Here is a 13,563-nt window from a genome sequence, read left to right on the forward strand (position 1 = left end):
CTCTGCCACCTCCGTCGCCTTCGCCGACCTTTTAGAGCCGAGATAGGGATAATAAGGGGAGAGCGCACCTACTACCACCTCGGTGTAACACCCGCCGCGCAACCCGACGCACCCGACGCGGGTCTAACCCTCCCCCGTTCGGGGGGGCGCAAACAGAGTGGATTCGCCGTAACCCTTTCGAAGCTGTCGTTCGTGTCGCGCGAACAACACCCCTAACCGCGCGTTTCTTCTCTCATCCTCGTTTCCCCGTCTATTCTCGCGTACGCCCGACCGCGATCTACGTGCCCGATATTTGCGATCGCGGGTGACGATCATCGAAGCGCATCCAGCGACCAGAGGGTAAATAGCTAACGGAGGATCGGGGACCGCGCGCGAAGCAATGGTATCGCAGTCCAGAGAAAGCTCGAGGCAAATGATAGATAACGAATGTATCGGTTACCAATATCGATCCCGACGAAGATCGCGTTAATGAGGAGGAACGTGCTTTTACATACGTAGAACATCGCCTTTTCCTTTCCTGGTGCATGTGCTAGATCATCGCACGTGTGCGTATCGGTACTGCAAGCGCGTTAAAGAGATTCGAGAAAGAGAGAGAGAGAGAGAGGAAAGAGAGACGAGGTGGTGTCTCCTAAGTAGGTGTAACGATATACTCCAAAAAGAACCTTATCGGAAAAGTAGAATTGCTAAAGACAACGTCGTGAGCAGCGCGTAGGATAGGTGGTCCCACGGCTCACCGAGAACGAGAAGAATTTTCCCGCAACGCGTCGAGTGGACGTCATTAATTCCGATTTTATTATTATCGTCATTATCGTTATCGTCATCGTCGTTGCGACGTAACGAGTTTCTCGACGAGGATCCGAACGGGAGCGTTATTCCTCGGTGGCGCGTGCCGCCGTCCATCGCCGATATCCGAGAGTGGAATCGTCGGGTGCGGAGGAGCGCCGCGACAAGGCTGCACACACGGGGGTGACAATGCGCCGATGCGACGACGGTGGTGCCAGCAGCAGCAGCAGCAGCGGCAGCAGCAGCAGCAGCAGCAGCAGCAGCGGCAGCAGCAGCAGCAGCGGCAGCAGCAGCAGGGTCCTAAGCACCACCGCCAGCACGGAGCGGCCTCCAGCGCGTACCTCCAGCGTCGCGGCAGTCCCCGCTATGACGACGATGTCCCAATCCTAATAATGCCCCTTCGTACGTTCCTTCTTCGTCGCGACCGCGAGATACCCGCTGGTGTCTGCCCATACCCATCGTCATCGCCGTGATATTTCGGTCACCGTCGTCTTCCTCGCCCTCCGTCGGAAACGAGAATCGAGAACCGTGAAAGATAGAGAAAGAGAGTGTGTGCGCGCTCCGGTTTTGAAATCCTCCCCGTAAGCGTAGTTAATTTGATCTTCCGGGTGTAGGCGAACGCGAGAGTGGCAGTGGCGGTAGTGTGGTTTGAATGGTGAATTACGCCATAACCTTCACTCTTTCTCCCTCTCCCCCAGGAACCACCGCCGAAGAATCACTGTGACATCAATGTCGCTGTGCCGAGTTCGAATCGCCGTGTGTTCATCTCCCGTCGTCGCGATCCCGACGCGATTCGAGTGAGTGCGCCTTCTTCGTGTCTCCATTAGTGACGTTCGAGTCGGGTTGGTTGATCGGTTACCGACACGCAGTGACCTCGGGATGCGTCCATGAGATCTCGGGTGCGGCGATTTCTGAACAGATTGCCGCTGTTGTCCGCGTCATCGTTGCCGCTATCGTCGTCGTCGTCGTCGTCGTCGTCGTCGTCGTCGTTGTCGTCGTCGTCATCGTCGTCGTCGTTATCGTCGTGGTGGTGCGTATTGTCGTGCCACCACCGGCCGTGATCATCGGCGACGACAGGCAGCAGCAGAGGGTGCAAGGAGAAGGAGGAGGAAGAGGAAGAGGAGGAAGAGGAGGAGGAGGAGGGTACGTAGCCGAGCGTTCAGGATGCAGCATGAACCTCGGTGCCCCGCACTGGGAGCTCGCGAGCCTCGGCAGGGGGACTACGACGACGACGAAGCGGGTGTTGTTCAGGTGCTTTCGCATCAGATCGTCCTCGATACACGCAACGTCGTCGCGCGCGTCGAGAACTGCCGTCGCCGCCGGCGTCGTCGCGCTCACTCGGAAGTGGCGCACAACACCTGGCACAGCGGGGACAGCGACAGCAGCAACAGCAGCATCAGGGAGAGAAGGCACCGCCAGGCCGTCGAGAGACACGAGGTGGTGCAAGAGGTGCAGGTGGCGCGGCAGGAGGAAGAAACGGAAGCGGAGGTGGTGGATTATTACGAGCGCGTTGCGTTGCCGTTGTTGCTGTCGCCGTCGAGAGAACTCCTCGCCGGTATTGTCGTCGTCGCCGCAACCACCGCAGCAGCCGCGACTATTGCAGTCGCCGCCGTCTCGGTCGGCCGTGGTACGCTGGTCCAGGGGAACTTCTAAGGGCCCCGCCAACCCGGGCCGCTCAGGCAGGTACCTGGGCAACTGGTCCGGGATACGCACGAGCGGGGCTGACATCATCGAACAGCGGGGATACCCCGGCGAGTGGTCGCTCGCCGACAGGGCGACGGGGTGGACGACGGCGCGAGTTTGCCCGTTACCGCGGAGACGAGGGACGCGAACGAGAAGGGAAACGAGAGGAGAGCGTTCCGGTCGAGAGCGGAGATACGTCGAGGCTCCATCACCCGTCCAGGAAAGCGTTGACGTGTATCGTCGCTGCACAGTGGAGAGGAAGGGTGAGGAAAATCTGGCGCGAGTTATCGAGTGGCGGAAGAATATCTCCGATACATCTCCGAGGAAACAGTCGGGAGCAGAGTCGCCCGAACGGTCACGTTGCGCAGCGTTGCTGGCGTCCTGTCTCGGCAGACGTACCGGAAATAACGGTAGCGGCTGCATCGCGGGTCGCTCCGCGAACGGCGTTTCGGGAGCACCAAGAGTCGAGTGTCAGCGCGTACCGAGAGACGGGCCTCAGATTTGGTGGCAGCGATGCGGGGCCTCCTGCAGCAGCCCGGCTGCGACACGGATCCTCTACGCAACGAGTCCATCGCGAGTCATCCTTTTTGTCATCAGCCGGCGTGCGCGATACCGTGGAAAGGGGGACAGGAGCAGCGAAAAGATCGGTCGGTTTTGGCAGGGGAAGGTGGAGCGCGTCGCATCGTACGGCTACAAACGTGCGCGCCGAGGAACGTCGACGAGGGGGAGGAGGAGCGCGACGACGACGACAGGACGTCGGGGACGTTAGCGTCCCCGATTATCCCGTCGCGCCCATGCGGCTCGACCCGTTCGGACTCACGGGACCACCTACGTCGAAAAAATGGAGAGGGGCGGAGAGAAGGGAGCAGAAAGAGGAGAAGGAACAGCAGCTCTGGTTATCGTCGTCGTCGTCGTCATCATCGACCTCGTTCGTGGAGTGCATACGGTCCGACGACGGTGGCGTATTCGCCGCGCAGCACCATCACGAAGCCCGATATTACGGGCACGGACCCGATAAGAAAGCCGGAACTGCCACTGCCTTTCGCATCTCTCGCGATTCCGCTTCGCGCGGCGAGGTGCGCGCGCGCGCACGTGATCATCACGAGGACGGGGATGATAATGATAGCGACGTGTTGCGCGCGCGGACGCGCATTGTTCGCGATGATCGTCCGTCGCCGCGACGACGGGCCCCGCGATTCGCTCGAAGAGCAAGAAGACGAGGGAACGGAGCGATCTCCGAGGAAGGGTCCGACGTGGCCACCTCGGCCGTTTCTTTCGTCGACGTGCATGCTTACACTGCCTATAGCGATGACAGAGACGACGATGACGATGGAGAAAATGACGACGACGATGACAACGAGGGACGTGCGCACTGCGAGCGAAAGAGAGTCCACGGTGGGTCCCATGGAGCCACGGGGGAGACCTATGACGAGTACGAGGAAGACAAAAACGATGACAAGGCGCGTATTAGTGTTTCGTATAATCCGCGCGACGAAGACGCGAACAAGAACGCGCCTCGCGAGGACTACATCCGCACCGAGATGGATGCGAGTAATCGTGGTGTATTCAAGAGTGATGAATGGGCATCGCGGTCCTCTTCGTTTGACGGGAAGAGGGATCGCGAACGCGTCGATGGCTACGATTGCGAGTACCCGACAGTGGACGAGGTGTTTGACGGGGGAAGGAAGGAAGGAAGATGTAGCGATAACACTGCCTGGTTCCAAAAGCCAATTACTAGGAGAAAAGGAAGAGGCGGAGGAAGAGAAGGGAGAGGAACAGGGGACAAGCCGCGTGTACGCAGAAGCTATTACAGGCTGCTGCTGTTCGTGCTGTATCTTCTGGCGTGGCCCCTACTGTGCTCGAGCAGTCCCTCGGGTCACCCCGCCTCGACTTTCGCGCAGAACCCGACCCTCGCGCACACCAAGAATCCCGCGCAACGAGGTAACGCCACGCCGCCGGACACATCGTTGTTCTCGTCGACGGTCATCGAGCACCAATACCAGCATTCGCAACAATACGTTCAGGGTAGCGATCACAATGCCGATAGCGAGCATCATCGTCATCACCAGCAACAGCAGCAGCGACAGAAAGAAGAGCGACAGGAACAGTCGGATCAAGAGGAGTCCGAGCAGCGGCACCCCTACAACGAATACTCTTGGGAGGTGAACCAAATGAATCCCTGGCTGTCGGCTTGCGATCTGGCGGGACCAGCGCCGACCGATCTTCAGGGTAGTTGCGGAGCGCCTCCACTGGAGGTGCCCAAGCACTGCCCGAAACCGTGCAAAAACGCTTCCGAGATGAAGAAGAACTATAATATGAAGATTAATTGGGGGGTCGAGGACGGAGGCGAGAGCGGCAGTCGACATGGTGATAAATATAGCACCGATGAAAAGAAGGAGAAGAAGGAACAGTGCCTTTTATATCTCGAGGAATCTGACAAGAAGATCATCTGTCAAACGAAGAGAGAAGACAGGAAGAATACTCCAAGTGATCTGCTGCTTCGGCTGCGTCTACGGCACTGCTGCGAGCACCCGGTGTTCAACGCCCTGGCGCCGGGCAAGGACGGTCCGCTCGAGAACGTGCTGAAAGGCGGCGATGAGTGCAATAATACCTTGGACAAGCTGTTGCTCGTTGATGCCCTGGCCGCGAGGCTGCTTTGCGAGTTCGAAGAGGTACTGGCGCGCTACGATTGCGCCCAGCCGTACTCCGTCATCCACAACTGCACCCATTGCAAGGTAAGAGGGTAATTTCCACATATTCACGACAAGAGAGACAGCGAGAGAGGGAGAGAACTTTAGACCCTCGAATTTCACGTTGATCGCTTTGACAATTTCAAGGACATTGCCAGCTGCGCCCAAGTGCCATTAGAACGATACGCCGAATGATACCGAATTTCAACGACATTTTTCCAATTCTTGCACAAATTGGAGTAGAGTATTCCATGTACTTTCATAAATGTTCATTTCGCAAATTCGAGAATGTGTATTGAATTTATTATTCGTACACATTTATGCTTTGTCGGACGTGATATAGTGTTTCTGAGAAAAATCATTCTATCTTTCTATGGAAGGTCACAAACTTATCGTACGTAATTTGCAACATATTTTCAAGACTTGAAAGTTTGAAAGTTCAAGTCCGCTCTATTTTGGGAAAAAATAGATAAAAGAAATAAACAATATAATTTTACTCTCTAAAATTTTTCCGAGTGAAAATACTGCCATGGGGTGAAACGTTCGCCCTATTGGAGTAAATATTCACTCCAATACGGTCAACATTTCACTCCAACAATTTTAGAGAGGAGTAGTCGACATTTTTGGCGATTTAATAAACTTAGCCATCTTTAACTTTGTTATAATTGTAAAACATTCGATAAAATTTCTGCAAATTTCTCATCATTGTTATAAATGTATAAATCGCACGTTTCAAACGTGTGCGCGTCGAATCGTTTTGAAAATCATGGTCGCGCGAAATTACATTCTTGCTTCGTCAGAATTTACGATGTTCCAAAATCGGGCTTGCATCATTTTTGTGACGCGCCGCTCGTTTGCAATTATTTGTGAACAATTAAACGGATTAAGGTGCGCGTTAATCCGTTCATTGATTGGAATGCAAAGGAGCCCCGCGCGATTGCAACGTTCGCGAGCGTGAGCGAAATTGTTGGAAATTCTCTCCGGCTGTTTCCGGGAGTTCGTATCACGCTCGTGTCTAATGTAGGGCGTAGTAAATTTACTCACAGCATTTCTCCATGAGATCTCGGGGCGGCACCGAGAGAAAGGGGGAGACAGCGGACGGTCTTGCGGTGCCTTACGCCGTTCGCCGTCGAGGCGAACGCGTAAATTATGCGAAGCATTACGTATCATAATTTGATATGAGGCATTCGTCGGGATTAGAAGAACCGTGGAGCGATCCCTCAAACTCTCCTCCTTCCCGAGAGAGATTTCGCCGCGAGATCGTCCCTAAACGCGTACATCTTCCTCGTATATACGTCTTTAAACGCATAAATCTCGAGATGCGCCGAGTCAAGCAGCCACGCTGTTAACTTGGACACTTGCGACCCTGACTAACTGCTGGTCGACTATATTTCGAGGACACTCGCATTCTCGAGCGCGCGGATTCAGGGCAGGGCCCAAAAGAGAAGATCCGTGGATTTTCTCCTTACCCTTAAATTTGCTCATACATAGCTGACGGCTATAAATGTCACTCGGTGGCGCTCAATTGCAGCGAGACGAATTATTCGAGTCGCGCGCGGTCTGTCGATAGACGTCCCGGTGTCTACGACAGACAGGACTAATTTCCAGGTGGAGAATGGTAAATCGTGAGCGGTTTGCCTTGGAAAGCGAGGCACTTTGTCGTTGTCGTCGTCGTCGTCGTCGTCGTCGTCTCCGTCGTCTCTGTCGTCGAATGAGTTAACGAACAGGTGTTTCTCCCTCGTCCGGCCGATAAATTGCTCGCTTAGTGATTCGCGGTCCGGTTTATTCAACGAGCGTCGAAACTATTTCCAACAGGCCGACAGTACGTCCGTCTTTCTCTGCGTTGTTCGCGTCATTATCGTCTTCTATACAAGAGCATACACCGAGAGCGGCAGAGTTCGCGCGATAATTCACAATGAACGGCAATAATACGGGTGCGCATTATGCGCTCGTGCCGCGGTTTACACGAGAATTGTGTCCGGCCCGTCAACCCCCTCGACTCGCGATCAGTCGTGGGTTTCGTCGTATAGACACGAATTTGCATTCTTTTTTCCACCGTGCGCGATCGCGCCATCGGAAACGGCGCGTTTATCGATTCCCACTCGGCCCCACGATCGCGTTGATTAACTTAATTCGCCCTACCGAGTTAGCGATACAATAAGGCTGCAAACGGGGATAATTAGATAAAAACGCTCGCAAAAGAGATAGCAGCGGCCACCGACGATAATTATACATTGGAAAAATTAATTGCGTTGTGCGCCGCCCCGGTTGATTTCCGCGGTTATTCGCGTATTATACAATTGATTCGCTCCAATTTATCTCGTTACCTCCCGCGATATCATTTTGTTACCGCGAAAAATATATCCAAAGCCGGCGCTGCTGCGGTAAATACGATCCGCGTACGTTTAATTCAGTTCGTTTGTTACGTGAGATCGAGACGCGGATTGATTTCGCCGGGTTTCGAGACGAGACCGCATCGCTATTGGCAAACTGCATAGCGACGTGTGTAGAATGCAACCCGCAGAACGTGAACGAGCTGCCTCACAATCAGCGCTAATGAGCGTTTCCAGCGGAAAAGTGGTGCTCTTAAAAGCGAATTTAATTTATCGTCGGAGCTTCTCCTTACTCCCCTTCCCCGCCGCGTCTCCGTTTTGCCGTCCCCCAGAGAGCAAGAGATGATCTTATTTCCTACGGGAGCGACGCTCCGAGCAAATTTGTCCAAATTTACCTACTGACGTTTCTGCAAAACACAGCCCGACTAACGAGGAGAATCTCATCTCAAATGATTGTTTTATTCTTGACGTGAATGGAACATCTGTTACGACCGTGCGGGAATTATATTTTGCCACGTGAGCGTTGCCGTAAAATTGGTAGAAAATGGATACAATTATTCTATATGAAAACGTAGAGCTCGCTCCGCCGAATAACGCCATGCATTATACTCTCGCTCACATACATTAAATATGTCGTCTATTATCTATATTCTATGTATGAATATAAAATGCATAACCACTGCATGTCAACAATATTTAAAAATGTCCTATTCTTTCGAGATTAAAGTAAAAAATCCTAAATCGATAGACGCGATAAAATTTCATGATTATTAATTGCAAATCTTAACGATTTAATATGTTATCTATTATCTATATTTTATATATGAATATAAAATGCATAACCACTGTGTGTCAACAATATTTTAAAAATGTCCTATTCTTTCGAGGTTAAAATAAAAAATCCTAAATCGATAGACGCGATAAAATTTCATGATTATTAATTGCAAATCTTAACGATTATGTTCGGGAAGTTATCGCAACAATTTCTGAGTTCTAAATCGTTAAAGTTAAAGATAATATTACGTAAAGTTAAATCCGTAATTATACTTACATGAATATTGATCTGCCGTTTGCAATAGAGATTCATGATATAAAAATTTACCGCTTGATCATTTAATTTCTTAATATATAAGTACTAGATCGATCGATAGCTGAGTTTAAAACAAAATTTATTATTTAATCGTTTGTTAATAGCTTCATGAGAAAATGTTATAACGTGTTTTCTTGAAAATCAAAATTTATTTCTGTGTTAGTGGAGGAAAATTTCCAGAAATTAATTTATCATTACTACCTACTTTCCTCTCCAATATTACGTAAAACAAATAAGTTAAATCTTTCGCAGCGATTTAATTCGCTTATTTCATTAAAATAATGTTTTTTTTACTTTAAATTTTCTAATTAATTCCAGAATATGTATTATAAAGAAAGTATCGTAGAATTATTTTATGTATCACATTACATATATTTTCGAAAAAAATTGCATTCTTCTTTTAAAACAATTAACTCTTTTTAAAATAAAAAACATAAATATGCCAGCTAATAATTATTTCTGTCGCTTCTTTTCTAATGAAACTTGGTGAACTCTGAGTTATATACACAATACATATATCTAAATCTTATATGTACGTATAAAAATTTGTTTTCTCTTTTCTAAAGTGCCCTTTTCAAAATGTGCACCTGACATGTATTCCAATTAATCTCGAGGAAACTATAATCGCCGCGCATTATGTCCTCCGCGAATTCGCTATTGTAAGATCTCGGGCATCAATTAATGCGCGAGCGAGGGAACGAGATTTTAAAAGTACCAGAAATACAATTAAATCGGAAATCTGACGAGAGGTTGCTCCAAGTCGGCGTTCGTTATCTCGGACGACGCTGACGAGTTTTCTGCCAAAGGAGCGCGAGACGGTGCAGAATAGATTGCGATGAGAGTCCGTCGAAATATAACAATATATTCCGTAAACAAAAATACTCTGTAAGTTCTCTAACGCTGTACCACTGTAAGCTACACAGCACTGCGTAACAAGAAAACGCGAAAAGAAGAAAGAGCTAAAGAACTACACAAAGCTAACAACGCGAAAATCTTAAGCCCGTGTCAGATTACAGACAGAAATTGAGATTAGATTGAAATTTGATCAATCGGAGAAAGATTCACTAAACTTGAGAGTAGACAACTTCGCTCCGATTGGTCAATTTTCGACTTGATCCTCAAGCTCAATCTACAGGCGTGCATTCATAGGCCGTTGAAATCTTCCGAAGTAATGTCTTGACTTGTTAATACAGCTCTGTGATTGGTTTACAACACATTAAGATTGCACTGCTTGTACACTGTACGCTATACTTAAGACGGACTGTGCAATGAGTACCGGCCATAAGCTGCGGTCAGCAGAAAGAGCCGCTTTGCAATTGTGTAATTCACGAATCTGATTGGCGTATGCTCATAATCTCGACTGAATCACAATCAGATTCACGAATTTTGCAACCGTTGCAAAGCAGCTTTCTCCCCGCTAAACCCAGCCATAATCTGATACGGGCTTTACAATGCACACAGAGTCCCTATAATCTTTCCGACACGCCGGATTTGGCAAAATGTTGCGACAGAGAGGGATACACATTCGCTATTTCTATCTCTTTCTTTCTTTCGGGAGTTGCCGGAAGTGGAAGAAACGATCAGAAGTTGCCACCCGTTTAAAGGCGCGCAACGCGCTCGGCGTAACTAGAGACCCTGTAATCAGAGACTGACCATAAGAGTTGGTCAAATTCCCGCGAGTGAGAGAGAAACATAGGCTATCTCGCTCTTCTACGATTCTACGATCTAGGCGTTACGTTATTATTTTTCGCGTTGTAAATACTCGTATTATTTGCGGGGATTTGCTGCGCGCGGCGCTCGCTCGGTACCGCGAGCCGCGCGCCGCGCTGTTTACGAAAAAGGTCACCGCGCTATCATTCTTGCGGCGACGCTCGGAGCGGCAGGAGCGAGTCGCTCCAGCACCAAGTGTCTGGTCAGTTTCCTCGCGGAATTTCCTCGAGCTCTTGAGCGTCGCTTCTTGTCAAATTCGAAAGTTACCCGCGCGTCTGCCTTCGCGCCGCGCGCACCAAAGTGAAGTGCCTTCACGAGTTATCGAGAGACGCTGGCGCGCGCGAGACTCGTACGGTCGACTTGTTTGGTCGCCGAACTTGCGTCTTCTCGCGGAATTCACGCGTTCCAATTACGCGGCGGGCGCGTGTGAATCTTCAAACGGTTCGCTCGCGTCGCACCCGCCGCCCTCTTCCCGTCCGTCTTCACGCGGCGCTTCGGTGGTGAAGTTGTCGGCGCTCGAGTCTCCCGATTCTCGGCAGAGCACGGCGGTCGCGACTTCCGGACGCCCGGCGGCGTCGCGACGCATTTAATTGGCGAGCGTATTCGTAATTAACATCGCGCTTGTCGGAAGCGCGGCTACAAATTTCGCTCTCTCAGTTGGCGCAACGTCACGGGCGTTGCGAGCGGTTCGCGGTTTTTCGCGACTGACCTTCCTCGTATTTTCATCGTGATTGCGATAAAGTGCGCGTCACCGCGTGATCAACGGGATTATGGTCGGGAGTGTCGTATGAGAGTCGCGAGATCGTCGTATAGCCCGATACGCGTGTGATTCGCGAGTGAGTGTGTGTAAACGCAAGCTAATCTCACGCGGGAAGAGGAGGAGGAGGAGGAGGCCGGGGAGGCATCGGGCGACGTCGGAGCAACCACCAGGGTGAGTAGAATTTATTATGTACACATACATTCATATGTATACAGTTACGTAATATCATGTTAGATTATCTGTTATATTATACTTGCGGTAGCGAACGTACATTACCACGTATCCGCAATAAACGCCGTTAATTATTTACAATTGGATGGCTTATGGCAAATTCGGTTGCTTGCACTGTGTATAGCAAATTCTTATATTTAACTTTGTCTTAAATACGTTTCAAACAGTATCTAGCCCAAAATGCTCCGTATGGACGCTACACAGATCATTTTACTGTTTAAGAAATATTTTAGAAGATACTTAAAACGATCCGTAAATATAAGAATTGACTGTAAACAAGCCTTGGTACGCACTCGGTGCGCACTAATGCAGGTAACCGAGTTCGCTATTAAATAAAAGGGGGACTAGGAAGTTTTATACAAAATTATTAGAGAGATCTTTTTCTCAAAATTATGTAATTTCGTGAAATTTGGTCTTTTCTCGATAATTATGCATATGCACGAGAGAATTTTCTCTTGAAATTTATTCTAAAAATTATGTGATGGGACAACGTGGCGCGTTTTAAAGAACTTTATTTTTTACTAGTAAAATGTACGGTAAAATTTCAAAAAAGTCACATAAAATTCTACGAAATGCCGCGTTGTCCCACGATTACATGATTTTCGGGAGAAATTTTAATAAAATTCTCCCCGTGTAGCAATGTTTTCGAAAGCCCTTTCGGAAATTATTTCGTAACTTTAATTTCGAAATATTTCTCAAAGACAAAAAATGAAAGGAGCTGAATGCGTTGAAAGGAGGGCAATAGTTTTCCTTGTAAATATCGATTGTCTCTGTTGTAATATAATTTGGATATATTTATGTTTTACAGGTTCAACAGCGGTTTACAATTCCGCTGCTGCGCGTCTTTCGGTAAACTCGAGTTGTTCTAGACAGAAACAATACAACTCTTATTTTTCTTAGAACAATTTGATATTAACATTATATTAGTGTAGAAATATATAGAAATAATATATATAACTGATATATATATAACAAGTACATGTATAAAGGAAAATGGAATATTTTGCGGCAAATAAAGATATGCTATCGTACAATACAGTAAATAACGTCGACATGTGCTATCGTACAATTTAGTAAAACAACATTGCTAAATAAGCGAATATCTCGTTTAAATGATGTGTAACAAAAATGAATATATCAAAATTAATTATCACAAAAACGACGCGCAAGCACAGATTTTATATTCAATTGTTCATCATTAGGAATCGATTATGCATAAATAATTACTCATAATTTATTTACAAATTAAATCGTCGGGCGTTTATTATTTCACAGAGGAAAACGTTTGACAAAGCGACGAAACACGCAACGCAGTTGCTCTCGATCGTTTCCGTTTCCCGCGCCAAAGTACACACCAAGTTTGAAAGTTTAATCGAAAAGGGGAGCGATGAAAATTACGTCACACATGTCGACGTTATTTTAAAAGAACACCGAGAAGAGAGAGACATCTTTCCGTGGTGCCGTACACGTACACGTTGCATAATGTATGCGAAAATTATATTATTCCATGTCATCTTGATTTTTTCTGGCGATATCTCGTTTCCTCCTCTTCCGTGGAACACGAATGATAAGGCTCTCATTCGTCGGAATTAATATCGTTAACGTGGCTCGTTCATTAGTCGCGTCGCGCTCAGCCCTGTGCACGTGGAAAAATGACAAAATTGTTTACAGACGACTGTACTTTCGTATATTACACTCGGCAAAGCGCTCGCGCGGTGACATTAATAAAGCTCATCTCTCATCCGCTCTCGTGCTCCGTCCCGCTCCCCCCCCCCACCCTCCGTACCGCCCCCTCCACCCCCTTTCAGCCTCATTCTCGTTTTGTAGGAGCCATTGGCGGTATATAGAGATATCCGCTGTAGTATCCTTCCCTCCGAGCAAAAATCCTATTATGACCTGATTCCACCCGCGCCGCCATCTTAAAAAAAAAGATGAGAAAATTATGATATAAACCAGTATTGGCGTCGCGAGAGGAGGATATTACGCGCGGGTTACGTGCCGAGCGGTGGTCATATTTATCACTTATTGAATCGACGGAGTGACCGGCGGAAGCCCAATATGATCCTCCAATATGTCGTATTGTATGTACGTGTGTGCACCACAGACTTCTATGTACTACTAGACTGCCACCTTCGAGCTGAAAAGTGAGGCGAGAGTTCCGCCGTGTTTTGTTAGGTAAATAAAGTAGTACGCGCGTTCATCGGTGCGTCGCTGATAGACCGACGCACTCTTGCCTCACTTTTCAGCTCGGCAGTCTAGCGGTATACAGCGGGGAATGGGACA

The 13,563-nt window shown here is 48.7% G+C and overlaps 1 protein-coding gene across 1 annotated transcript in view; it reads left to right on the forward strand.

Moving 5' to 3' along the window:
- Window positions 1-1,944: 1,944 nt before the first annotated feature.
- The window catches only part of LOC105562886, a 78,856-nt gene continuing 67,237 nt past the window's right edge, over window positions 1,945-13,563 (forward strand). The window contains exon 1 of the mRNA XM_012014034.1: window positions 1,945-5,201. Within this exon, the coding sequence (XP_011869424.1) occupies window positions 3,261-5,201 (1,941 nt within the window). The 5' untranslated portion in view covers window positions 1,945-3,260. The remainder of the gene's footprint in view (window positions 5,202-13,563) is intronic.

This window comes from Vollenhovia emeryi, unplaced genomic scaffold (assembly GCF_000949405.1).
Source record: "Vollenhovia emeryi isolate VEMERY1.0 unplaced genomic scaffold, V.emery_V1.0 DF939182.1, whole genome shotgun sequence".
NCBI lineage: Eukaryota > Metazoa > Arthropoda > Insecta > Hymenoptera > Formicidae > Vollenhovia > Vollenhovia emeryi.